At 40.1% G+C, this 27666-nt stretch overlaps 1 protein-coding gene across 1 annotated transcript in view; it reads right to left on the bottom strand.

Moving 5' to 3' along the window:
* The window catches only part of VPS13C (vacuolar protein sorting 13 homolog C), a 157731-nt gene that overhangs the window by 102185 nt on the left and 27880 nt on the right, over positions 1–27666 (bottom strand). Inside the window, exons 10-21 of the mRNA XM_090030191.1 lie at positions 16207–16264; positions 12826–12953; positions 10473–10579; positions 9084–9255; positions 7049–7111; positions 4953–5088; positions 4494–4588; positions 3584–3726; positions 2864–3056; positions 2522–2636; positions 1576–1712; positions 619–745 (exon numbers count right to left, since the gene is read on the bottom strand). Of these exons, the coding sequence (XP_089886317.1) occupies positions 619–745; positions 1576–1712; positions 2522–2636; positions 2864–3056; positions 3584–3726; positions 4494–4588; positions 4953–5088; positions 7049–7111; positions 9084–9255; positions 10473–10579; positions 12826–12953; positions 16207–16264 (1474 nt within the window). The remainder of the gene's footprint in view (positions 1–618; positions 746–1575; positions 1713–2521; positions 2637–2863; positions 3057–3583; positions 3727–4493; positions 4589–4952; positions 5089–7048; positions 7112–9083; positions 9256–10472; positions 10580–12825; positions 12954–16206; positions 16265–27666) is intronic.

Genomic DNA, 27666 nt, shown 5'->3' with positions numbered 1-27666 from the left:
TTCATAAGCTAAACAGTTTCCAATTCCATGATGCTTATCAGAAGCAAGCTTAATCCAAAGCTAAAACGGTACATCTCATTAAGGAGACTACAGAAGTATGAGCAGTATGATTTTAGTCATACAATTATTTTAAAAATGCTATTTCAGTGTATCAAGTTTTGTACGCACCTCAAAACATTTTCCAAACTAAGTCATCCATGTTAAATTTCATTATGCACCTGCACATACACTTTTGCAGCCAAGCCAAACTACGCAGATCAATATATACTGTCCTTCAATTAAAATGGTATGTGAAACCTCCATCAAAGGAAAGTGGGATACAAGATGGAGAGGGGAGTAGGGGATTGGTATATTACTAAAATTTCTTCCTAACACCTAAATGAACCAGTACGGTACAATGTCAGACAATTCATAGAAGATGCATACTAAAAACAAAAACCAAAACACACACCACAAAAAATTTCCATTACTTTCCATCTCTAATTTTGGCTCTGTTCTTCTTTTAACTATGCTACTTTAAAAACCAAAACAAACCAACCCACCCAACAATATCTTCTAGTACCAAACTTAAACCCCTTTAACTTAATGCTTCATTAGATAGGAACCATACTTCAATACCTGCTCTGCTTAAAAGAAGTTGCACATTTTTGATTTCCACATCAAACTCGTCATAAGCTTTATCCATAATCTCTTCTAAAGATGAAAATCTGGAAGCTTGATTACTACCTTGATTTATACTAGTCAGCTGGTTGAACAGATGAGAAATAAAATTAAATTTCAGTATAGAGCATATACAATATATTGTTTTGCATATTTCAGAAAGCTAAAAGTAGCAAGACTTTACTTTTTTTGTAGTTTGCAATCCGACTACCTCAAAAGTAGATCTTCACCCGCCTGCTATAAACAAAGCTTGTTCTAGTGATCCTTAATATGGATGACCTTCCTATGGCACCATTTCTCAGCTCCAAATACATTACAATATGAAAGCTATATTCTACTTCCATCAGCAACACAGTAAGTTCACCAAGCTGTATTTTGGTCTTTGTAACTTTAAAGAACATCCTTAACTTTACAGGGACTTAGAGCATCTGTTTTACAGAATACCATGAATTAATCTCTTTCACAATCCTAAAACTAACACATCCTCTAAGCTCTAGTTTGATTAAAAATGAATACTAATTTACTAAAACAACACAGACATACAGCAATTTAAATGAAATATATGAACCCAGAAAATTCAACTCTATTTTTTGAAATACTGAAAAACTATGGTTCTCTAAAGAAATGAAGGGGGAAAAAAAGCTCTTATTTTAGGAATTTTATAGCAATACTGTTCACGCACAAAAATCCGTATCTGATGCTCGCTGGTGTATTCAGCACAAGGAGTCTGCAAACAGGTGTGTTTTTTTACAAATACAATAAGTACTGATGTTGTCAGTCTCAGATGAACAGTTGCATCAAATTACTGGGCAATCGTGTGTGCAGGTGGCAGCTTTACAAAAAAGCAGTCAGCTGGGATTGTGCAAGGGCAACTACTTCCCCTTCTACAGAACTCAAAGGAAACTAGTTACATACCTGAAATGTACCAAAGTCCAAAATAAGCAAGTCTGACTTTTCCTGATAGAAACCAGTCTGTGGCACCACAAGGTAAGAAGGTTGTAGGTTAATCCTCAAGTCAAGTACTTTTCGTGTCTCAATAATATGTGCTAGCCCTTAAAATTAAAAGGGGGAGGGAAGGGGTGAGAAAAGGTTATAAAAACTTAAAATGTCAACATGTACATCAACTGACATGGAACACAACATAGGTCGATGTGAAAATTATCACCTTTTACCATAGGAAGTCGCTACATAACTTGTATTTATGTAATACAGTCACTCTTTGGCTAACATCTCTATATCCCAAAATTCAATTGAGCAGGTAAGTCATAGAATCAATGAGTCGGAAAGGACCTAAACAGATCATCTAGTCCAACCCCCTGCCATGGGCAGGACGGCGCACTGGGGGTGGGAGGGCTCATTAGACCCCAGCCAGGTGCCTATCCAGTCTCCTCTTGAAGATCTCCAGGGAAGATGAGAGCACCACCTCTCCGGGAAGCCTATTCCAGGCTCTGGCCACCCTTACAGTGAAGTAGTTCTTCCTAATATCTAACCTAAACCTATCCTCCCTCAGCTTGTGGCCATTGTTCCTGGTGACTCCAAGCGGGGCCCTGGTGAACCGACTTTCCTCAAGTCCCTGCTGGTGGCCCCTGATAAGGTTGTAGGCAGCCACAAGTCAAGCTTCAAAATCTATTGAAAATTATTTTTGGTACTTTATTTATCCTCTATATAGTCAAAGTTGAAGGGAGAGGTGGACAGGCAAGAAGTCACACCAAGTGAGGCGCAACAGCAAAAGTAAAACAACAACAAAACACTACACGCCACAACTGAACAAAGCCCCCTCCCCCCCCAAAACATTAGCAACACTTAGGCCTCTAGACCCTTTACTAAAAATGTAAGGATTTACTTAACACCCATAATTTACCTGTAGCAGTTCTTTCTTTAATTTCTTCCAGTTTAGTCAATGTGGCTGATGTCAGTTGCTCAAGATCTATTCCTTTACTTGTCTGAAAGAATTCCACCATCGCATTTATTGTTTTCTGTTAAAAAGAAGGGGGGGGGGAAGAAGGGAGGTGCATTTCAGTTTATGCATGTTTGTCCAATGCATGCTGTACAGATTACAAGATGGGATTTAATGTTGATCTGAAGTTTAGTTAAAAAAAAGGTCAAGCTATTTTTATACAGAAACATTTGAAATGAGACTGAGCATCAACAATATGGAAACATAACAGGACCTTCCAAAATTATTTCTAAATTCATTACTTACTGCATCATATTTTATTTCCACAGGCTGTGACTTCACTACAAGACTTTGGTCAGCAGTACTATCCTCTGGATTGGTCTCAAATGCTATTGTGAGCAAAGATGATTTACTATCCCCTATGGAAGCCACAAGAGAGGGCACAATGTTTTGCTGTCTCAGACCGGTCACATACCAGTTTTCAAGTTTTGCTTCCACTCTGTAAGTTAGAGAATAAAAACAACAAGCACCCGTTTTTCCATTATTCAAAAGAGCATTATTTGACTCAAGTACAAGCTACTACAAGTTTCACAACAGTACAAATGTGAAACAGAACATTCTCTTACACAAGTCAACATGAGGGGCTCAGGCAAATAATCAAGAGATAAATAGCCTTAGGAAATATCTAAACTTGTAGGTCTTGTAAATTTTGTTTTAGAAATTTAAACATTTTTGGTTTAAGTAACGCATTACATTGACCCCAGTTACATCAAAGTGACTGAAATGAAGTTCCAAAGGAGGCTGGCCAACACTGCTATTCTGTGCAATTGCATACCCATGTTTCAAACTACTTATTTTTACTTTTAAGAAGTCTGAACATTTCCAAGAAAAGTGTGCAATAAGGTTTGTAGACAGTTTCATATATTGCCCAAGAATCACCAATTAGGAGAAATAAGAAAGGAAAGTCTTTTCCTCATTTCCCCCCTCCCATTTGTACAAATGATAAAGAGCAAAATCAAAAATTACTTTAGTGCTTGTGCTCCAGGTCTCTGTGATATTGTAGTGCTTAGATCAATTATCTGTATTTTAAGAGTCTCTGGTATATCCTTGTCTTCTTTAATTGTAAGAGAAGTGCTTACCAGCTTCAGTGTCACTACATGAGCAACATACTACTTGGAAGTAAAAAAACTTAAGTTAGGCACCTTGGTACAATGAGATTCATGTGCATTTAAGTTCCCTTATATTTACCACACACTCTCACTTAAACTTCAGGTAGACCAGTATCCTAACGTAATGCCGTTTTTCTCAAGCGAGACCTCGTTTCAGTTTATTTATCCCCTTTTTGATGGTAAAGTGCTGGATAACAGCTTTTACTGTAATAGTAAACTCTCTGGAATGCTCTATTAACCGGCATCTGTCGTAGATGGCAATATATCTTGCCATATGCTCCCCATAGATCTGTTGTTTATGGAAGCTTCCGGATGCTGCTGAGCGGTGTTGCTAGCGGCAGTATCAACTGTAAATCTGCCATTGTGATTGCATTGTGCTTGTGCTGTATCATGACTTTACCGCTGAATATCTCGCCCATCCTGCAACTATGGCTAAGTATAACTCTCAGATAACTGGCATATTTGATTAACCAGCTTCTCCATTCTCCAAGGATGCCAGATAACAGAGCTTTTACTATATAAAAATTACTCCTCTGATAGAAAATAAAAGATCAACAACAACCAATAGCAATTACTTAGGCTCAAAAAGTACAGATTTTTCAGACGGAAATTCAACATGTACCCATGGAATTGCTCAACAAGGAAACTGCACTGTATAAATCAGAACAGGAATTGAGTTAACATATGATCCTTCTTCCCTTCAATATCTATTTAAAAAAAGTGAGAGAAATTAATGTTTGTATAAATTTTGCACAAAAACACTTTACCTTCTTTGGTAAAGTAAGGTCATGAGAGCTGTCACTATACCCAATAGCAGTAAAGAGTTTAGCCTTTTCCTCTGGTGTCATTAATTCATCAATAGCTTAAACAAAAAACAAAAGCAAGAAAAAGCATTCAAATTTTCATCAACAGTTATAAATCAGTGAAGTGGAAGTAACTGAAATTTAACCCGCATTATTTTTAACACCATATTCTACTGGAGATTTAGGTCTACTATGACTCTCAAAATGGTCTTGTGCAACCTTACATATAGTGACATCCAAATAACAATATGGTCTACAACAGACACATTTACAGTCTTTATACCCACTTTAGCTCCCCAAAACCTCAACTGCTCAGGGCACCATTCTACTACTTAGCATGAAAGACACAAGACTAATCCCTAGCCCAGAGTGCCGTTAGAAAAACACACATTTGTTAGGCTTCAGGAAAAGATTAAAACGTACTTTCAGGAACTGATGATTCTTCATCTTCCTTTTTTCTAGATTCCTTCTTACCCCACAGCCCACTAAACCATCCTCCACCTTTCTTCTCTACATCAGTGGATTTCTTCTTCAGCAATTTTTGCCCTGATCTTAGCACCTGTAGGCCAAAGACATTCCAAGCATTACAGGAGTTAAACATGAAGTATATCAAAATGGGTTCTTTCAATAATAAGAGCAGCTACATTCTAAACAAAAAAAATTAAGTGTTTGAGACTTTACATTTCAAAAGCGCAAAAAAGTTTTTTCCACAAGATCTTTAATCTGTACTGAGCTCTTTTTTCCTTCATAGTTTAACTGCCAAAATAAGTTAAGGAGAGAACTACAAAAGTGGCACAGAGAAGATGCAGCCTTAAATTACTCAGTCACTTGACAGGTTAGCTCTTAGAGAAATCTAGCATTTTAGCTTCTTTCATTCATGCATTTAATGCTTCCCCTCCCAAGCAGCAAAATTCTACAGAAACATCTCAAGTTTAAAAGTTTCACAGTTTCATAGTTTCTAGGGTCGGAAGGGACCTGAGCAGATCATCTAGTCCGACCCCCTGCCATGGCAGGAAAGAATGTGTTTGACTAAATTCTTAGGAGTTGTCAGACAGGAATCAAATGAAAGGTTTATTTAATTCTGAAGGCACGTGGAAGTCCCCTGGGACAAAAGAACTGGCCACAGCCTAAGTTCTTGCAAGTCTGAAAGTAAGGAGTCAGGTAAGTACCTGAATCTCTTGGTGGGGAGCCAAAACCTAGCTACAAATCACAAGGTCAACAAACAAAGCAGATCAGGGGGATTTATGAAGAGATGCCAGGAGCCAAAATACATCTGGACCCAAAAGGCCCTGTTTTAGTTACAAAGGAGAGACAGTAAGCAGTATGCATGCCAGAGGCACTGAAAAGTATCCCTTGATTCACGTAGTTTGTCACTCAAGTACACATTGGACCAGAGTGATGCAACCCATAATATGCTCACTGTGCAAGTGGGAGAGTGCTGTCAGACCTGTAACAAAGGATTAAGTGGATCTGCTTCTGCAGTGACACTTAACTCCATTCAGGAAATCCAAAGGGCATGAGTTTTCTAAGGTCAAGTTCCCACAGATCCTTCTAAACACTGGTTTGGCAAGGAAGCCCAAACCAACAGAAGACCAAGTGGGTGTGGAAGGAAGCGAGCTAGAAATTTCTGTTACTGAATGCAGTTATTCCCCATCAATTAGCTCTCTCAGAAATGTTTTTTGAGTTAGGACAGTACATCTAATTTGAAGTCAAATATTTTCATGAGGGATTTCAAAACAAACAGCTGAATTTTACAGAAACACAGGACTAGAAGGGGCTCTTGGGCCATAGTGCTGTCTCCATCATTTGCAAACAACAATTTGCCCAAGAAGTTCCCAAAACCACCTCTACAAACCTTGACACAGAAATACAAGACAAACCCATGGCAACAGGAACTTCCCTAGAGCATGCAATTAATAAAAACAGGTAAGAGAAGGCACTCCCATTACATTTGTTACTGAAGTAGCAAGGTAAGTGGTTAATGTATGCTCCAAGAATCCTAGGAAGACCATGTCCCATGATACAAAGTAAGGCAAAAATTCCCTAGGGTCCTTGCTATCTAACCTAGCAAAAAAATTCCTACAGTGATCCAAAGAACAAGAACTAGACCCCCTAGCCAAGAAGCTTTGGGTCCAAGTACTAGAAGGAACACTAGTGGCACATCCCAGTCAAATACCTCAACCTTACCTGTGGCCTACATCCTAGTACTGTGACCTATATCCTAACACAAATGAAAACTGCAACTTTCGTAAGTGGGGTTTAAAATCCTTTCTGCCCTCTACAAGCAACTCACAAAAAGCCCTGAAACCTAGGATTACAACTTAATGGAGGAGTTAATTACAAATTGATTATTCCATTCATCAGAGCAGATATGCAAGAGCTACAGAGAAGATCAGGAAGTTCTCTCTCTCCAGTTTGCTTCTAGGATTCTGGAGTCAAGACTAAATAAACACTTTTCTGGAAGTTAAACACAAACTATTTCAGTCAGTCAACAATATTTAGCAGCTTGTATCCGATACCTCAGCATGTGCTTGTTGTCTTGCTAAAACTATGTTGAAAACATCAAGGGATTTTTCTAGGTCCTACAAAACAAAAACAAATCTCAGTTGTACTGCAGAATAAATTAATTTAAGAATATAATTTTAAAAGCTTATTATAACACCTACAAATGCTTTAAAACTTTATATTGAAGGTTAGTTTCTAGTCTATGCATACCCCCTTCCCCCCCCCCCAACATTTTTATAATAGGAAGCTTTCAGTGGAAGTACAGAATGCATACATCTTTTTGTTTTGTTTTAGGTCTTGAAAACAGATGCTTTAGACCAGGCCTGGTAGGCAGATCTGGCCTGTGGAGCATCTTGAGAGGCTAAGCATTCTGGAGTGGGGAGAACATGGATGGGACCTGTTGCCAAAATCCAGCGTAGAGTCCCACTGGAAATGTGTTTTCGCAGTTTGAGGCAAGCAGCAGCTGCATTAACCCACCAGGGCTCCATGACATTGCTTGCTCCATCACCAGATGGTATTTGTTGAAATCTAAGATGAGATTGCCAATCAGCATACTGGGGGAGGTAGGGGAGAACTTGTCTTACACCTGTGTACAAAGTAAAGGGGTTATGGGGCAGGTGGCTGCTGTGACCAACTGGCCCCGAGCCCAGACTGGGGGAGGGAGCCTAAATCTAAAAGGCAACCCTCCAATACTTAGATTCTATGCCTGAATCATTATAAACAAAAATTACTGAATTTTCCATATATAGAAATCAAACCATTGGGGTGGTGGTGGTGGTGGGGGGAAGTCTCCTAAATTCAAGGTAGCCTTAGATTTAAGTAAATACTGCATGTACAATACACATGCATGCATACATACTTGCACATGTAGTATTTGCTCAAATCTAGAGAGAACTTTGAATTTAAGAGACCTGCCCCCAAATAATTAGATATTTTCTTCACTGCAATAGTTCGTTGCAAAAAAAGAAAGATGACCAGGAACAGTAACTGCTTTCTAATAACCCTTTTTTGCATATCCAAATGTGTAAAGCAGGAACTTAAACAACTAAAGAAAATGATGTCCAAATTAAGTTTTCAGGTGTACTGCAGGAGGGAAGGGCAAATAAGGATTCTCATATTTTAGAAAAAAATTACACTACATTCCCCAGAGCTTTTGGCACACTGCAAGCAACTGTCAACCTTAAGTTTTAGCATATTGAGTTTAAATGGATGTGGGGAAGTAGGTGTCAACTTGCTTGTCTCCTCAGGCCAGATATAGACCATGGGACTCCTTTACCAGTTCACCTTCAGTTGCAAAACGAGCAATGTCAGGCAGCCCTGGAGGGGTTAACACAGTCATCACTAGCCCCACAACTGCCAAAAACATCCCCAGTGTACTTTGTCAGCAGACCCTGTCTTCACTCCCCAACTCAAGTATTCCCAGCCCCTCAATCTGCTTCATGGGCTAAATGACAGTTCTGCAAGTCTGCAAGTCAGATCTGCTCATCAGATGTGCTTTAAGCATGTCTTTTCAGTGCTTTAAAAAAAAAAAAAAGGTATGTGCATACTATGCTGAAATTGAAAGATTTCCAGTTTAAATGGCAAGAACTACAAGTTAACAAGCTTTCCACTTATCCCATATTTAACATTCTGAATTTGAAACATGAGTGTGCTTGAGCATACAGAAAAACCAAAGTGCCATGACAACTCTATTTTAAGTTAAAGCAACATACATAAAAGAGTCATAAAACACCCCTTTTAAAGGGGAGAATCATCATGAGGCCATGTAACTTTTGATGTATAAAACAAGTGAAAATTATTACAAAATATAGCCAAGGTAGAATTTAAAAAATATGCCTAATAGGAAATGAAGTGGTTTTTCCCCTCATTATTACAGTCCAGCAATTAATGATAACAAGCAAATATTTTTTCTACCAGGTTGATAATAATTTACCACACTGATTGGCCAGAGGGATATTACAAAAGAAAAAAAGCAGACTAACCCTCTGAAGTAAAATACAAGCATGTTTATTGCACTAATAAATGCACTACCATAGTAACCTCACGTACCTGAATTTGCCTTTGGGTTTCTTCTAACAGTTTGCTCTGTGTTAATTTGTTCTTGAACACATTTTTGTAACTCTTCAGAAGCTGCCTATGATGTCTTATGTTACTCCATGACCACATACGAGTGTATCTTTTAATATGAACTTCAAGAATGCTATTACCTGCATATTTCCACCTATAAAAAATGGCATTTGCATTAGTTATTTCCAGTTGTATTTTAAAGTACTATTGAAAATTGAACTGTAAAGAAAACAGTACGTCAAGGTTTGATAGTTTTATTGATAATAGGAAGCAGACCATCATCCAAGTAATTGCCCTAAAAGACATGTAATGATTGTTTCTAACACGTCACAATTTACAAAATTAAAATAGAAGGGGAGAAAAAATAAAAAGTAGTGGCTTAATTTTCTAAAAGTACTGCAGTTCTCATTTGCTTTACGTTGCTTAACTTCCTATAGCTACTAGCCAATAAAATTAACAGCTACTGAATTTTAAAAAAAACAAACTGCTCTGTTCTAAAACTTATGTTCTAAAAGCAGATTAAATAAGATTGCCAAGGACCAAGTGCAAATTTACCCATATCACCCACCACAACAGCATTACACAAAAAAAAGAAAGAATGGAGCAACATTCTGCAAGTTGACTGAAAATGTACTGGTATACCTGTTTAGAAAAGCTTGCATAAAGCACACTGAAAGCAACTGAACTAGAAAAAAAGTCACTGACATCATCATGACAAACAGTTCATCACTGACGCAAGAGAAATCACTACAGCAAGTTACTAGGACTTCCATGTAGCTTCCAGTTGCAGGCGAAGTTGATTGAAAGAGTGTCCTACTGTCATTAAAGTAAGACACACTTCTGAATATTAATATCTTGCCAACTTGTCAAATAAGTTTCTAAAGATGAGGACGTAAGTCTTCAAAAGAAAAGGAAGAAAATAAACATTTTGCCCAAGAACTAGCACAATAATGGACGAGCCTAAATTCTCATGCCAAAGAAGATCATCCAATTCCTCCAAGTGTGCCTAGCACCTGACAAAAAAAAATAAATAAAATCGACATTTACTTAGTTTGAAGGCATGTGGATGGGAGGCAGCCAGTTTCATGACTTGGTCCTTTTGTGTGGGCATTTCTATAAAATAATTTCCCTCACTTTCTTTTAAAATTAATGTCTTAAAATGTAGTTGTTAAAGTAGTACTGAGCCATTTTGTCTACTTTTAGATTACATTAACAGCAACTAAAGATTGCTAGGGAAGTCCCCCAACTCCTAAAAGGGAAACATGAACAACAGTTACAATCCATATGCAAGCTTCCACAACATTTATTACCAAGTAATCCTGTAGCTACATAATTCTTTTTAATTGAATTCTCATGCTTAGAACAACTTACCACTGTTTGGCATTTTTATGTAGAGGTACAGCCGGTCTGAATTTTCTGTATGGTACATTGCGAATCATGTAATCTATGGACTCCAGAAGATCAACCATACTGAGGTACTATATATATGAAAAAATATATGTATACATTTTCTTACTACCATAATTTACATTGATTAGTTAGAAATGATTCATTGTCTAGATTATATCTAATTTATTTTAAACCTATTTCAATCCAACAGAGGACCAAACTAGATTTCCTTGCTGACCAGCAATAATTTCAAGCTTCTGTAAGTATAAATGACAAACCAAAAAAAAAAAAAAAAAAAGAAGAAGAATCAACTGCATTCAAAAGCTTATCTAACTTTATTCCAATCTTGCAATTGGTCCAATAATTTTTTAAAACCCACATGCATGACCAACTGCAAGGCTGACCTAAAACTTAGATAAGCTTTCAGATGCACTGGATGTGAGGGCAATATGTAGCTATCACCCACAAAAATCCAATGGAAGGACACAATTTGTCCTCTGTCAGTCTGCCTGACACTTGGTGATGCAGATTCTCAAACTGTTTCAGTTTTCCTTATTCCAATGATACATAGTCTCCTGCAGGGAATTATCCCTGTTTTTCTGCTCTGCGCTACTGCTACCTTAACTTACCGCCTTCCTTATGCTCTTCCTACTGTGTTTCTCAAGTTTTCTTAGCAAATCTATATGGCTGAGCTGGTCAGCAAGAAAATCTAGTTTGCTACTGTGTACAGCTGGACAACAACCAGACATGAAAATTGTCATTTTGAACAAGATAGTAAAGCTACTGAACAATAATTATACAAATGTAACGAGGATTCGAATTTGTTGCTGTATTGTCGAGATCCAATTCATATACTCCCACACCTATCAGTCATTCAACAGCATAGAAGTCAGGATTGTCAAGCCCACCTTTCTACATCTAACACTAATTATCGTGCACCGTACTCCTCTCCTGCATCAAAGAGTCTTTAAAAAAACCCAAATCAAACAAACCACACATATACACAACCCCCCCACAAAAAACAACAGAAAGCATGTCTTTAGCAGCTGTTCCTGTCAACATTAATGAATTACTTTATGCAGCATAGCTTGATCAACTTAAAAACATCTTGATCACCTCTAAATTAAATATCTTGTGATATATTTTTTTAAATTTCATATGCTATTCAATTTTTTTTGCTTTAATGCAATTAGACTAAAATAATTATTGTTACCCTTGTCTCATGGCGTGCTTATATTTTTACATGTTTTAATAGGGTTGGTGTGTTCATGTAGCCATGATTGTCCAAGGAATGTACGATGGCAATGCTTTTTTTTGCACCATACAGTCCAATAAAACTTAACACAAATATCCTTTGCCGCCTCTGCATTTCTATATCAACTAAAAAAATAAAGAGAATTACCATTTATTTTTGTAGCCAAATAGAACTTGGAAACATTTCAATAGGAGGAGAAGCATGGATGTGAACTTAGGCCTCCCAAATCCTAGGTGTTCTACTAATATGCAGGCTACTTAACATGACCATCAGCTGCATTTCAAAAGAAAAAAAGGGAACCCTGTTCTGTTTCTGTGAGGAATAGCTTTAGCACTTAACTCCAAAAGAGGATTTGGGGCAGTGAATCCCAACCCAACATTTACAACTAAATTCAAGGAGATTAGGATTTAAAAGTCTCCTCTCTCCAACATAGGCTCTCCCATCTTCCAACAGCACATATCCAAAACTCCCCAAACAACATGCAGGCTGTTGCCCCTACTTCTCCCTATGAACTACAGAGTAAGGTTAGGCACTTCACTCAAGACTATTAAGTCCAGTCTAGCAGGTGGGCGCCTGAAGAAGGAGTTAGATGCTTTGACAGTGAATGTCATAAAACTAATCCTTTTGTGAATTTAGTCCCCAGTGACTCAAAATGCAAAGCTGTTTATTTACCCCGTCTTAAAAATGTAAGCAAAGTGTTCAACATATGTAACTCTGACTCGGTGAGAAAAGAAATTTTAACAGGTAGACCAAAGACAAAAGATTTTCCATGAGAATACCTTATTTGTGGAAAACAGAGATTTAAGTGCTAAACATGGATCTCTTACCCAGAAAGCCCACAGATAGTATTGGGTTATAATATCAGGATCCTGTTCCAGGAAATGCCTTATTACACAGGCAGATTAAAAATGAGGACAGATACACTTTGCCAGGGTTGTCATTATGCAGCTTAGATGGCACCATACCAATGTGCGAAGAGAACTAACAGAAACATTTATGTTTTACAAGTTAGAGCTGATATCACCATCCATAGCCAGAGTTTAAAAAAAATAATTAAAAAAAAGCAGCCAGATAACTTACCTGCGACTTAGTGAACTCAATGGCAATTCGCTGCACTTCCATGTTCCAGTCAAGTTTTGGAGTTCTTAATTCCGTTTCAGCATGTGGGTTGATGTACAGTTTGGCAGAGGCTGATACTGGCCTAAAAACTTCAAAATTATATTAATTAACAAAGAAACAGTAGGGATGAAAAATTTCTGATTTTTTTTCCACTTGGGTTTCATCTGGTGAGTCCATATCTAGTAATTGAGAAGACCTAATAAAATATACCATAACTCTTTAAGAACTGCAGGTTCAGGATGTGGTCTAAAATTTTACAGAAAGGCAACTTAATCTCTGTCAAAATGACAAAAATACAAAGACACATGCTTTAAGACGTTTTGTTGTATTCAGTTAAATTTCATAAAAATTATGGGTTTTGTATTATAGATCACACTAGCAGACAAATATTTTAGACAAATGTGTAAGTTATCGGTACCTCTTTATGAGTTATATTTTGCATTAAAAATTAGCAAGAAATAGCAACTGCAGTGCTTGCCAACAAGAAAATGCCTTGATGATTAACATAACTAAGGTTGTGTACACATTCAAATGATCTGGGAGAGATTTCTCCCAAGTTTGTTATCCTGGTAGAAAAATTTATCTGAAGATGCGATGCATGAACAGACCTTCAAAAGCCCAGTCTTTGAAGAGCAGAGAGTTTGCAGTGCTGATGCTGCACAGCCAGGGGGCCATTTTTGCTCTGGAATAAAGAACCTGAACATTTGTATGTTCACAGTTTCTCCTGGAGAGCAGCAGCTCTAAGAGAAACAGAACATCTGTATGTGACCCAACTGTCAAAACCAGTTTTCACATCATTTGGATTTTTAGAAGGAAACAGTATGTTATCCTCTAGCAGAGACAGAACACTTTGGTAAACAAGGGCTTTTAAAAGGCAGCTTAGAACTTGCTTGTTTTTGGAAAAAAAAAAAAGGGGGGGAGGGGGTTGTTCCTCAGTATTTTAAACAGATTTTTCACATTACTTTATTTCCTTATGGAACAGTCCTGCAGTAACACAGGATATATAGTCTCATACATTACACTTAATACATTAACAATAGAGGCCTTAGTACGTGTAACTGATCACTAAGCTATGTGAAGGACAATATTCACTTACTCTACAGACTTATAACCAAGATGTATTTCTTGGAATTTCTTTATACTGAAAAACCATCCTAATTTTCAAAGCCATGCAAATCATAGCTTCTCCAAAAAGTGAAGCTTGCAAATAAAGAATTTTTCTGCAAATATTTAGGTCTAATAAAAGACATCACCTCTGCCATGAGTTCCAATTCTTTTCATGCTTTTATTTTAAGCTCCTAACCTAGGCCTACTTCTTACTTTGTTTCCTACCATTTTTTAAGACTGTCATTAGCTCACTGTCCAAGTCACTTTTCTGTTCTTTCTTAACTCATTAACTAAGCTTCTGAATCAGGGGTGTCAAGCTCATTCGGTCCCACAAGCTAGACGAGTGGCACTACAAGTCCACAGGACAGAGCTGGTTCTACAGGCTAGATAAGGTCCAGAAACTGCTACCCCTCCCTGCCCACCTCACCCCCTCCCACTTGCCAGGTCCAATACATGAACACCAGAGAAAATGATTGATCTGCCATAGGGGACCCACGAACCCTCAGCCCACATACCAGAACTCACTCTGTCTAGTCCAGGACTGTGCCATATGTGATACCTGCTCTGGACAGGACCCATGCTGCATGCAGCTTGCACCAAAGACCAGCCAGAGTAGGCACCACATGCAGCTTGCATCCTGGACTGGCTGGACCATGAGACTGGTGTGGCATGCATCCTAGACCACAGGCAATGCCTGCACGGTGTGCATCCTGGGACCTACACACAAGGCTAGTCTGACAAACGTCAGATTGGTCACTCATGAAACGGAGGCAGCATCAGGGGCTGGAAAAAGGGACTCCAGGAGCTATATTCAGCCCATGGACCACATCTTTGACACCCCTCTTCTAAATACAAATAACTGATATCAACATTATCATGGAATAAAGAACTTGGACTTTCTTTTTATGAAGCCATTTTAATATAATGTTCAACTACCTGTTATAAAGTTCTGACAACAACAATTCTAAAATGAGGGTGGCTTTTGTAAAGGACGTGTAAGGAAGACGCACATTATTTTGGGTTTTTTGTTTGTTTGTTTTTGAAGCATCTATGTCCTTGCTGATCTATGGAAGATAAAAGAACTTGCACTGAATGAAACTCTTCCCATCTTAACTCAGTAAAAAGGTACTGGATTATTCATCAAGAAACACTTCATAAAAAACTTTTCCAAACTTTTGCCTTAAAATTTTAAAATCACCTGAATAAACATTTCCTTTCTTCAAATTTTTCAGGTTCCCCTCTCTTGGTAATGTGCTGCATCATTATTAGGAAATACCCACTAGGAAAGCAGTAAATCACTGGAACAGGTTACCCAGAGTGGCTGTGGACTCTCCATCCCTGGAGGTTTTTAAGATCCACCAAGACAAAGCCTCGGGTAGGATTCATAGATATATGGGTGGGAAGCGACCTCAGTAGATCGAGTCTGACCCCCTGCCCTGGGCAGGAAAGAGTGCTGGGGTCAGATGATCCCATCCAGGTGCATGTCTAGCCTCCTCTTAAAGATCCCCAAGGTAGGGGAGAGTACCACCTCCCTTGGAAGCCCATTTCATATTCTGGCACCCTTACCATAAAGAAGTTCTTCCTTATGTCCAGCCTAAATCTGCTCTTTGTCAGTTTGTGGCCATTGTTCCTAGTTACTCCAAGGAGTTCCCTGGGAAACAGAGCACCTCCTTTTCCTTGCTGCCCCAACCTGACAAATTTATAGACAACCACAATATCATCTCTTAGCCTTCTCTTGCAGAGGCTGAAGAGATACAGGTCCCTCAATCTCTCCTCGTAGGGCTTTGTCTGCAGGCCCCTAACCATATGAGTTCCCTCCTCTGATGATCTAGCTGGGGATGGTCCTGCTTTGAGCAGAGGGTTGGACTAGATGACCCCCAAGGTACCTTCCTACCCTAATTTTCTATGATTCAGTGCTGCCTTTTGCAAGCCTTCCTAATATTATAATCGCCCAAGGAGTGCTTGTACCTTGAATTTATCAGGGTTGTTATGTCACTGTCTTAATGGAACAGAAAATACTTGAAGCCCCCATTTTGCCCTCCTCATGTTATCAAAAAGTATTATTGCAGGTCACAAAAACAGAATATTTCATTTAATAAAATCTGAACCCTGATGTTTACTCTAAAGGTGGATGGACAGAGGAAAAGAAAAGAAAAAAAAAAAACAAAGCAAGATAGAAAACCCAAAAATCATGACAATGAATTCAGACGAGCAAGATAAATTCACCATACTTACTATACTGATAGTTTTGAAGCTGATTGCTGCTACAAGGAATTCCTCTTTTTAGCTGATCCTATAAATAAACATAAGATGAAAGTCACTGTCCCTATACTGATTACGATGAGCTAAGTTCCTGTTTTGAGTTGCAAACCCGAGCCTGAATTTTAAGATGACACATTGACAAGAAAGTTTTCAGTAAAACATGAGTTTGCCTCATGCATACTTCTCTGATCATTAGTCTCAACCTCATGCCAACTTTAGATTTTTGTTCTATATATACACAAGCCTTGTGTTCTCCCAAACACAACCAGTGTAACAGAAAAAAAAAGGAAAGAGACAGACAACTTACACTAATTATACAAAAAAGTTTCAAACACTCAGTGTTTTCTATGAAGGTATATTGTCCATAAAGATATCCAAAACTGAGGAAATATACAAACCAGTCATCATAAAATGGTAATTATTTATGTCCTGCTGGAAACGGGCATTAAATCCAATTGTACAATGCAATGTTTCTCTACAGCAGATGCTCCACTGAGGACCCTGTAGCGGATATATTACCACCCACATATACTGAAATCCCATATCGCATAACTGTCTTCACACCAAGGTATGCCTTTAGGTACTGCAAGTACTTAGGACTTTCCAACAGACCACCACAAGCCACAAACACCTACCACAAGTCTGCAATATCCAAACACACTGCACAGCCCAAAATACTCCCCCTTCACCCCAGTACAGTAAAAGCTGCCTTAGCCGGGACCTTACAAGTAGGCATGCTCTATTAACCGGCATGCCAGCTTGTAAGGTAAAAGCAAAACTGGAGGTGCCCACTGGGGCATTTCCTGTTTCACCAAGCCCTTGTGGCCCGGGGCATAACAGGCTGCCTGGGGCCCACCTCCCTGCCCCTCAGGGCCTGCAGGAGGGCCAGCAACACCCCAGACATGGCAGGAAAAGCGGCAGCTTGAACAGGCAAAGACACCCGTTTGGGCCTCTCAATTAACCGGCATATTTTATCTGGCACCCCCCATTCCCCATGGGTGCTGGATAACAAAGGTTTTGCTGTGTATAAAAACCTCAAGCATTCAGGCTGCAACATCCACTTCCAGTTCCCATTAACATATACAGAATTCACTCCCAGGTGGCTCCTGATATTTTGGAGCAGGGCTTTTCAGCCTTTTCCTCAACATGATCCCATTTAAATATTAGAAACTCTTTATGAATCCAAAATGATGCACTGAGGCCCCAAAAGAACATTAACTTCCTGTAACATACACACCTCAAGTTAGAGCTCCAACTGTTATGCATAGACCCATAACTGTCATGTGCAAGTTGCATATTTATAAGCAGGAAGCATATTCATTGTAATTGGTCAACACTTCTGAGCGTCTTTGTGACCCCATTTTTTATTTTTTTTTATCATTCCAACCCCAAATGGGGTTACAACCCAAGGTTGGGAACCACTACTTTGGAGGACCCACTCTCAGTATATACCAGTGGTCACCAACCACTGGATCTGAATCCAAGAGGCTCTAACATCTACCAGTGGAGTCAATCCAAGGCTGGGATGAGGGGCTGAGTGCCCATGTGCATGCATGCCCCAGCCCAGCAGGTCAATCCATGATGGAGGGAAGAGGCAGGGGCTAGATTGAGATTCCCCATGGTGAGGGGCAGTGCCACAGACACAGGGATAAGTTAATTGGGGCCCCACCCAGATGGGACTTACCTGCTGATGTGTGCTCTCAAATAATTTTTTCTCCCTCTCCCTCGATCTGCCCCCTCGCCCTTCCCACAGACTTACCTGCTGGGCCGGGGGGCAGCACACAGTAGATCTTGGGTTACCTTTAACTGCCAAAGGTGATCTCCTACTTAAAAAAGTTGGAGACCACTGCTATATACATTAATAAGCAACAGTGAGATATAACAGAGTCAACAGTCTGGAAATTATATCCCATGTGTAGCAATGAGTTCTTTGCACTGAATAAGACTACAAACTGAATTAAAAAATGAGGGATTAAAAAAAATTAAAAAAATAGTTACCCAAACTTCTTGGAAAACAAGCAAGATGTTTTTGGCCCTGCAACTATATATAATAGGCATCCTTGTGGGTTAGTAATTTTTTGATCAACGTTCCAGTAACTGACCAAAAAAATTTTTTGGAAAAAATCTAATTGGTCTATTAAAAGATGCACCATATTTCTACCACAAGTTCCAATTCATTTAGTAAATGAACAAGTATTTTTTTAGCTTATCCTGAAGAAATAACTGCACTGCAACGTTTCCATTAAAAATTTTAGGTTTAAAAAAACCAAACTAAAACTTAATGAAGTGGCAATCATACTTTGTAAAAGAAACGAATATATAAGCACAATCCAAAATAAGCAAATTATACTCCTGTGAAGAACTTAAAAGCCAGTTAAAAAAACCAAACAAACAAAAACAAAAAAAAACACAGCTTGGACAATGAAGTATGTCCAAGCCTAGTTATCAAAACTTGGGGTTGGACTCTAGCCTAGTTATCAAAACAAAAACACCATTCATACCAGAGGAACTAGATAACTATTTGCCTACCAGTCTTTGCTAAAGTACAGGGAGTATTTCATACAAGTGTTCATTATTGTAAAGATAACAAGATATCACATTTTAAAATGTGATACCAGGAAAGAATTGTTGTAACAATTTCTTCAAAATGTTCCCCACTCAGTCCCTGCATGTAGTTCATTTGTAATGTCATGGAGGTACTTTTTCTATTCACACAATATTTGTATTTCACCATATTTCCTGTCTGCTGAGCTATATTAATAAAACACTAACTTTCAAATAGGGATATTAAATATACAATAACTTTATCTTGCAAACAACATTACGTTTGTGTTACTTAGAAACCTGTAGCCTGTTGCACCAAAGTGACAGATTGCAAAGGATTGCACAATTTATTGTTCTACAAAACATACTAATTAGCTGCTATCATAAAGCAGACTTAATAATAATGCTTAAAATTAAGACCCAAACATCCTGTTTACAAGGATGAAGTAGTCTTTTGGGAAACAGGGTATACTAAAAAAAAGTGTAAGTTAGACGTTCTTTAAACAGGAAACATTAAAAATTAAAAAGTCTTGTACAAAGGAAAAAAAAAAAAAGAGTGGAGTGGTGGGTTTACAAATCACTGAAAATGTAATTTTCAAACTAAATATACTACTTCTGTTTAAATTTGCTTGATCTGTTTCTCAAATTTTAGGGTCCAAAAACTTAAATAAATAGATAGAAAGCAATTTTACTAGCATTACGAACATTAGATAGTAAGAAATACTTTTCACTTTAACCTCAATTTTTCATCTGCAAGACATCTCTTAAGTGTACTTTCCTCCACTTACCACCCTTGGCATATTAGTATCCTAGCAGTAAAGTCTGAAAAGCAGCAGAATGGGAAGAGTGTCTACATCAAACGTAAAGAGAACTCTTGCTCTTGCTGCCTCTTGACTGTAGCCAATCAACACTTTTTTAAAAAAAAAGAATTTGTTTTATGGGTTGGATTTATTAACAGAGTTGACATTCAGAAATATATCCAATACCCCCAAATCTACACAAAGACAGACATGAATTTTCTATCAACAGTGCTACTACAATGTGAATCAAAGTTCATAGAAGTCTTGTGTTTCCTTCCACTCCTCCCCTCCAACAGTTTCTCAAGACTTCAGTTGAGGTCAAGCCCCTGTGTTTCTTCATCTCCATATAGTAATTCTCCATGTCCTTTTCCCTATAACTGCATAACGCAAGTTTCATCTCTCATCTCTGCTTTTAACTTTAAAATTTGTTCTGAATCCATTCCCAAGTTGTACCACCTAAAACTCGCACTTCAAAATACAAAAAAAAAGTTTAGGGTTTCGAGCAAAAGATTCTTTTGTAGCAAACTTAAAAATTTTCCAAATGAGCATCTTTTTGCCTTCTACTCTGCAGAATACCAACTTGATAGGACATTACTAAAACCTCCCCCTTTTTTTTTTTTTTTTTCCAAACCAGTCCGCAACTCCAAAGGCATCTCATCTCTTCCAGGCTTTTGCAATTGTAGTTCTTGCAACCACTTGAAGTGGAGTGATCAGTTCCAGGACACGATCCAGAGTTCTCAGGAAGGTTTGGAAATGGTTCCCCTTTTGGCTGTGGTTTTTGCAGGATGGAATTTTTACAATCAGCTTTCCTATTTCCCCAAATAAATTTATCTGTCATACTCTATCACTCATCTAAGGGAGGAAAAGTTTGGAATAGGAAATTAGAGCTAAAATACTAATTTATATTGCTGCAATTTTCTCTAACCATGAAATTCCATATTTTGACCAATTTTCTAACTCCCTAAATTCTTTCAGCCAAAGGAATGTAATCATAATTGTGCCAACACTACCATTTTTTAATATGTTCACATCTAAGAATTTTAATGAAGTAGCCATCCATTTATATTTATCGGTATGTATGTGTTCATACATGCACATCTGGTCCTATACCAATCGTCTAGGAGTACCAATTTTTCGTAGTTAATCTTAAATCCTGAAACTGACAGATATTATTAGTTCAGAGAGCATATCAATTAGTTTTGAAAATCTAATATTATAAAAGCCATAGTCTGTCTGTCCGTAACACTTTATTCACACTCAGATTGGCTGTCTTGGCAATTCGACTGCAGGTGGTGTTCGGACTACAGGTGGCAGCGGCTCCAGGGCAGACCACCACCACGACAGGAGCTACCAAGGGGACATGGGTGGGGCAGTCCAAGGCCAGGCCCCGCCCTGCTCCATGGAGGACCTGGAGGCAGCAGCAGCACAAGCTGGGTGGGGAACAGTATTGGACCTCTGGCGGTGGCATGAGGAAGAGAGGAATGGGCTTGGGCCCGCCACAGCATGGGAGGGGAAAAGCAGGACTGGTCATACACCACTAATCTGTCCCATGGGCCAGGCTGGGCCCACAGACCCTCCCTCTCCCCAGTATGCCATACATAGTGCATGCAAAGCTCACCCCTGCCGGTTGAGGACTGGTGCATGCAGTGCTGGTGAGGGACCAGCTCAGGACACATGCCAATTGATCAAGGACCCACACTGCTTGCGGCACCTGCCCTGAACATGGGTCTGATCTACCACACATCGCCTGCAGTGTGTGGGTCAACTCCCATGCCAGGGGACAAGTGATAGGGCTGTAATGACTGGATCTTTGATATCCCTACTCTGACTAAATAGAGGGATTGTCACATTTCCTGGATTCAATTAAACAGTTCAGTTCATTGCTATGAGAGCTTTACTATCAGCACACCTACCACATTGCATATTCTTCTGTACAAAACATTGCTGTATACAAGTCCAACGAGGTCACTGATGCAGCATGGATACCATCATTTTCAGACCTGGGACATTAGGACATTCATGGACAACCTTAATAGTGAATGGCCAGTGCACCACGCTGCAATTATGGTCCAAGAACTCGGGTGCAAACATCAATCTAGCTGCACTGAGCGAGACCTGGCAAGCAGGATATGGGCAGTTCAAAGAACATGGAGGTGATTATACCTTCTTCTGGAAGAGTAAACAGGAAGGAGAAAGCAGACTTCACAGAAATGGTTTTCCCCATTAAGAATCAACTCATAAACCAACTCAACAAAGTTCCCTATCAAAATTAACAATCGCCTCATTGTTTTCCGTCTTAAACTGACAGGGAGTGAATATGCCACTGTCATCAGCGCATATGCCCCAACTCTCAACACTACAGATGAAAATAAGGAGGAATTCTATACTAACCTTAACCAAGTCCATTCTGATGTTCCAAAGCAAGACAGACTTGTTCTCCTCTGTGATTAATACACCAGAGTTAGAAGGGACTCCAACTTCCGGAACAGAATAAAAAAAAAAAAAAAAAAAAAAAAACACCCGCAAGAAAGGAGTAGTAAAGGTCAACTCCACTCGCATCCTCCTCAACCAAGTGCACAGAACATGGACTCACCAATCACTGACACCCTGGTCCACCAGAAAAGCAAGCACAAGACATCATGGCAACACCCACAATCTAAGCACTGGCACCTGATTGACTATGTCATTGTCTGTGCCTGGGATAGCAAAGATGTCTGCATCACCCAACCTATGCTAGGAACTGATTGTTGGACTGATCACCAACTCATCTGCTCAGTTATATTACTCAAACCGGCTGCCAAACAACAGCTGCAGCAGAAGCAATGCCAACAGAAGATCAATGTTGAAGGATTCAAGGAAGCGAGAACTCTTCCACCAGCACTTCAACAACAACAAAAAACTGGTGAATTCTAACCAACAACAAGAGAATGTCAGCAGCACATGGGGTGCCCTCAAGGCCACTGTTATCAGTGCCTGTGAAGAAACACTTGGATTCTCTACCAGGGAACATCAAAACTGGTTTGATAAGAGTAACTGGGAGATCCAAGAGTTAATCAATAGCAAGTGCAAGGACTTTTGCGCTTGGCAAGAGGATACCAACTCCAAGGAAAAAAAACTAAACCTCCAACAAACCAAGGCAGAGGTCCAAAGAAAGACGCATAATATGAAGAACAAATGGTGGGAAGACAGGGCTGATAAGATTCAGCATCTTGTTGACATCCACAATAAATGTGGCTTCTTCAGTGCCAAAAAGGCATCTGCCATCCAGGCACTCAAGGACCAATGCCCTTGAGACCCAAAAATGGAGCAGACCTGATCAAAGAAAGGGGAGTCATCAATGCCCAATGGAAGAAGCATTTTGAAGACCTTCTCAGCTCCATCCCATAACACCCAGTCAGAGATGATCTCAGAACCCTTCCAACCTTCAAACACCAAATGAAGCAGATAAATAACAATAAGGCATCTGGAGCAGATAGAATCCCCAAAGAAATCTTCAAACAGGGAAGAGAGGAGCTTGCATCACAGATTCATGCCCTCATCTTAAGGATTGAGAATGATGCGGAAATCCCAGAGGACCTCATGATCATGACTATCTTCAAGAAAGAAGACAAGTCCAACTGTGGAAACGACGACGGGATCATCTTGCTGTGTGTGTCAGCGTGTCCGTGGAGTACCCCCTCTATCCTCATGCTTCCCGCCTGCCATGATTTGGATCTTAAAGAAATAAAAATAGGGAGGAAGTGATTGTTACCCAAGGAAGTACCTGTAGGAAGCACCATGCTGGAATAACTTGGTTTTCTCCTTTAAGATTTTATTCAGTGCAAGTTTAACAGGAAATTCTCCTTTAAGGGGGGGGGGGGGTTAATCACAGTCCAAAGGGTTAATCCTGAATCCCAGCTGGGTCACTCACTGTTCCAAGTAAGGGGCCAGAGGTCCTCTACTGAGAACAGAAAGTGCAGTGGTGTGCCTACTTGCTTGTCAGCACTGAAGAATCAAGGTCCATAGGGTCTCTTCTTCAACCTCTGCCCAGCAAAGGGAGTCTCCGGGCTTCTCTGTCTTTCCTGAGTCCTAGCCCGCTTCCCCCCCCCCACCCCGTAATTGAAAGAAAGTAAAAAAGAAGAAAAAAAGAAAGGTTTCCTTTTGTTTAATTCCTGCCGCTAATTGAACAATTAGCGGCTTGTTACACGCACACAGCTTATCTTCTTTTGTAGTGCAGCTTCAGCATGCAGGCTCCACAGCTCTCCCACGGTCAGGTCTTGCTTGCTCAGCCCTTGGTATCCCTTTTCCCTCGGGGTCCTGGAGTCACCTGAACTCTTCAGGGGTCTGGGTGGGGATAATCCTTCCCACTGCCCATCTGACTCAATGTCGTCCCTGATCCTGAATGCAGGCTGCAGCTCCAGCCCGCAGCATGGCCCCACTTCTCCCTGCACTCACCGCTGCTCTGGTGGAATCAAGGTAAGATAAGGTGAAGTCTGGGTTCTGCAATCCCTCTGACCCTGCGCCGGGGTCTCTCTTCCCAGATCCTTCTCTCTGGGGGGGATCTCTCTTTCAGCTCCTCCTCTCACTCTCTGGGGTGCCCGGAGGCACCTTTCCTCTTCTTCCTCTCCTTTTTATCCTCCGGGGTTTAGCCACCATTGGTTCCTTAGGGCCAGGGGCTCACCCTTCTCATGGTTAATTACTTCCAGCTGCCCCTCTTTTCCTTAAGAGCAGGGTCTCAATGAGAACCCTGTTACACTGTGCATCACAGGAAAGATCACTGCAAGAACCCTCCTGAAGACCTCCTCTCAGAATCGCAATGTGAACTTAGGGCATCAAGAGGACAAGTGACATGATCTTCACAGCTTGTTAACTGCAGGAGAAATGCTGGGAACTACATAAGCCTTTCTATATGGCCTTCTTTGATTTGAAAGCTTTAGACCTGTCAGCTGAGAAGCGTTGTGGAGGATTCTTCTGAAGTACAGATGCCCGTTAAAATTTGTTACCATTCTCTGCCTGCTCCATGACAGTGGTCCTCAGTAATGGATTTATCACAGATCCCTTTGAGGTTAAAATGAGAGTTAAGAAAGGCTGTGTAGCATCACAGCAAGGAATACTGAGAAGAATGTTGGAGTGATGACATCTGATTACCAACAAGCTTGTAGCCAGAGTGGAGCTAAACTATGGAATGGATGGTAAGCTACTTAAACCTATGCCAACTCCGAGCCAAAACCAACCCCGACCTCATTCACTGAGTTCCAGTAAGCTGATGCTATAGCATGCACTCAGGCAGAAACAAATCTTCAAGCTATCTTCAACAGCTTAGAAAAATGGAACTAACTCTTAACATTCAGAAGACTAAGGTCCTCTGCCAACCAGCTCCTAATGAACCTTCCCCAACTCTAGTAATCCAGATCCACAATGAAGTTCTGGAGAAAGGAGAGTATTTCCTGGACCTTGGAAACCATCTCTCGCAGAAGGCTGCTGACATCAACAAATAAATCCAACAGTCTCAAAAACATGCAAATGCAGCCTTTGGACACCCAAAGAAAAGATGTTCAAAGATTGTGACATCAGATGCAAAACCAAGCTCATGCTTTATCAAGCAGTCATGATCCCCACTTTGCTGTACGGAACAATGTACAAGCAACATCTAAAAGTTGTTGGAGCAGTAAAATACTGCATGTGGAAGATCCTCCAAATTCAGTGAGAAGACACACACACACACACACACTAATGTTAGCACCTTCTTGCAAGCAAAAACCATGAGTATTAAGTTGATGTCAGATGATCATTGCCTTCATTGGGCCAGCTATGTCATCCAGAAGTCTAACTCAAGACTCCCAAAGCAAGTTTTATTTTCCCAGCTCAGCCAAGGGATATGCTTAAGAGGAGGGCAGAGAAAGTGTTTCAGGGATGTCCTCAAGGCCAACTTAAAAAAAAAGGTGCAACAATGTCAACTTGTGGGAGACTATCGCCAAGGACTGCCCCAAACAGAGGAACAGTCTGCTGCAGCAATCTCGGTACTCTGAAGCCTCACTATAACAACAGGAGAGGGAAAAGCAGAAACAGCATGTTGTGGACCTAATCAAGAAGCCAGTGCCACCCACCCCACACAAACACATGTCTGAGCTGCACCAGGATCTGCCAGTCTCAGATAGTCTCATCTGAAGATGGCTGTGGCCTATCATAAAAGAATCATCCTCAACTGCAAGGGCCTGCCAAAGACAAGAGCATAGGAGTACACCTAGAAAACAGTCTACATGAGTAGCATAAGCTGCACTTGAGGCACCACATACCACTAGCACGTTCAGTACATCACTAACAGATCAAAATGAAGGATGATTAAACCAGTTACAAAAACATAAGCCACCCTCTGCATACTATAAAAGAAATAAGATAGAAGATGACTGTGCTTAACCAGTCACAGGAACAGAACTCTTCGCTAAGTCAAGTGTTGATCAGAGACTGAAAATTTAAATTCTATAAATAGTACCTAACACCATCCCACCTTTAACTCAACTTAGTACAAAATGTGCCACTAAATTAAAATGCTGCATTTTAAAAATGCACAAGCCTATCATCTTGCATTAAGTCCAGCAAGAAAATGGCAACCAATACATACAAGGATCTGTTGTCAAGTTAAGACAATCATCATCATCAGACCTGGTATCCAACTTAAGAGTACAGGCAGTCCTCAACTCATGACGTTGAGTTAAATTTTGTACTTACAACATTTATAAACTGACACCCCGTTTCAACTTTCTGACATCAGTTTTGACTTTACAATGCTTGATCCGACACCACACCACATCAACGAACAAGTTCACTGTGTCGCCCATCTCCCTGGAGAACATCTGTCCAAACTTCCTTGGACACTTTCTTTAAAAAACCAGATGAGACTCCAGAAAAACCTGCAGCCAAGACTCCTGAGAAGACTCCAGCCAAGAACCCTTCAAGAAGTCCAGCAAAGTTGCCTCAAAGAAGTCCTTCCAAATCGATATGATTCCCATTCACAATATAAATACATTAATGTAGCTATATTACTCATCTATAATTGACTGAATACAAAATTCCTGGTTATTTTTTGGTGAAAATAGGGTATCAGGCCTTAGTTCAAGAATCAATCCCCCATTACAACATTGTTTCCCATGGGGAAAAAAACAGTTCCGAGTTGCAACGTTTTGACTTAAGATGCGGTCTTCAGGAACCAGATTGTGTCATAAGTCCAAGGAGAGTCCACAATCCCACAAACACACACTTTCAATCCCAGTCTTCCAGGGCACAGATAGCCCTTTTCTGCTTTCTTTGTTTGCAAGTACTACCATAATACCTCACTAAATGACAGCACCATTGCATTCTCAACCTCTCCTTAACAGCAGAAATTCCTGCATACCCCAGAGGGTAGCATCATAAAGGAGAGCCTACATCCCACTTCTAGCACAGGTTCCCCATCTAGGGCCACTATCTGCCCATGGAGTTCCTTCTTGTATGTACAAAACTGTGTCTTAAGTAAGAAATTGTGATGAATGGTCTGACATCACTAATTTTATGGTCCCAGTACTGGATAGCAGTAAATAATAGGCCTGTGCAAAGCAGCTAGTATTTGCTTTGGATTCAGGGGACAGCAATTCAATTTTGCAATTCTAATCACTGTCCCGAATCGATTCAGCCACTGCCAAATCAGCCAGATCAAACAGACCCCATCCCTCACCCACTCTCCCAGCCCAGGTAATAGCTGCCCCACCCAGCCCCAGCTCCTGGTTCTTTAAAAATCCCTGAATTCACTGGCTTCTGCCAGAAAGGGGGGCAATGCCTGCTGCCCCCCAGTACCCTGTGCTGCATGGGAGGGCTCTCCCATAAGCCCCCAGAAGCTCTGAGGCTGTTGTAGCAGCCAGTGAGTGAGGGGCTTTAAAAAAAAAAAAAAAAAAAAAAAAAAAAATGGGAGGCTGAGGCCAGGCAGGACAGCTATCGATGGAACTGGGAGAGTGGGTGGGGGATGGGGGCTTGTGATAGACCCCCCCCACCCACAATGTGGGGCAGCAGGGATTACCCCCCCACCTGGCAGCAGCCGATGAATATGGGGCTTTCCCCCCACCAAACTAGGAGCTGG

The sequence above is a fragment of the Crocodylus siamensis genome, chromosome 15 (assembly GCF_052110815.1).
Source record: "Crocodylus siamensis isolate JL-2025a chromosome 15, ASM5211081v1, whole genome shotgun sequence".
NCBI lineage: Eukaryota > Metazoa > Chordata > Crocodylia > Crocodylidae > Crocodylus > Crocodylus siamensis.
Note: the sequence above shows the minus strand (reverse complement) of the source record. Positions and strands in the feature narration are given on the sequence as shown.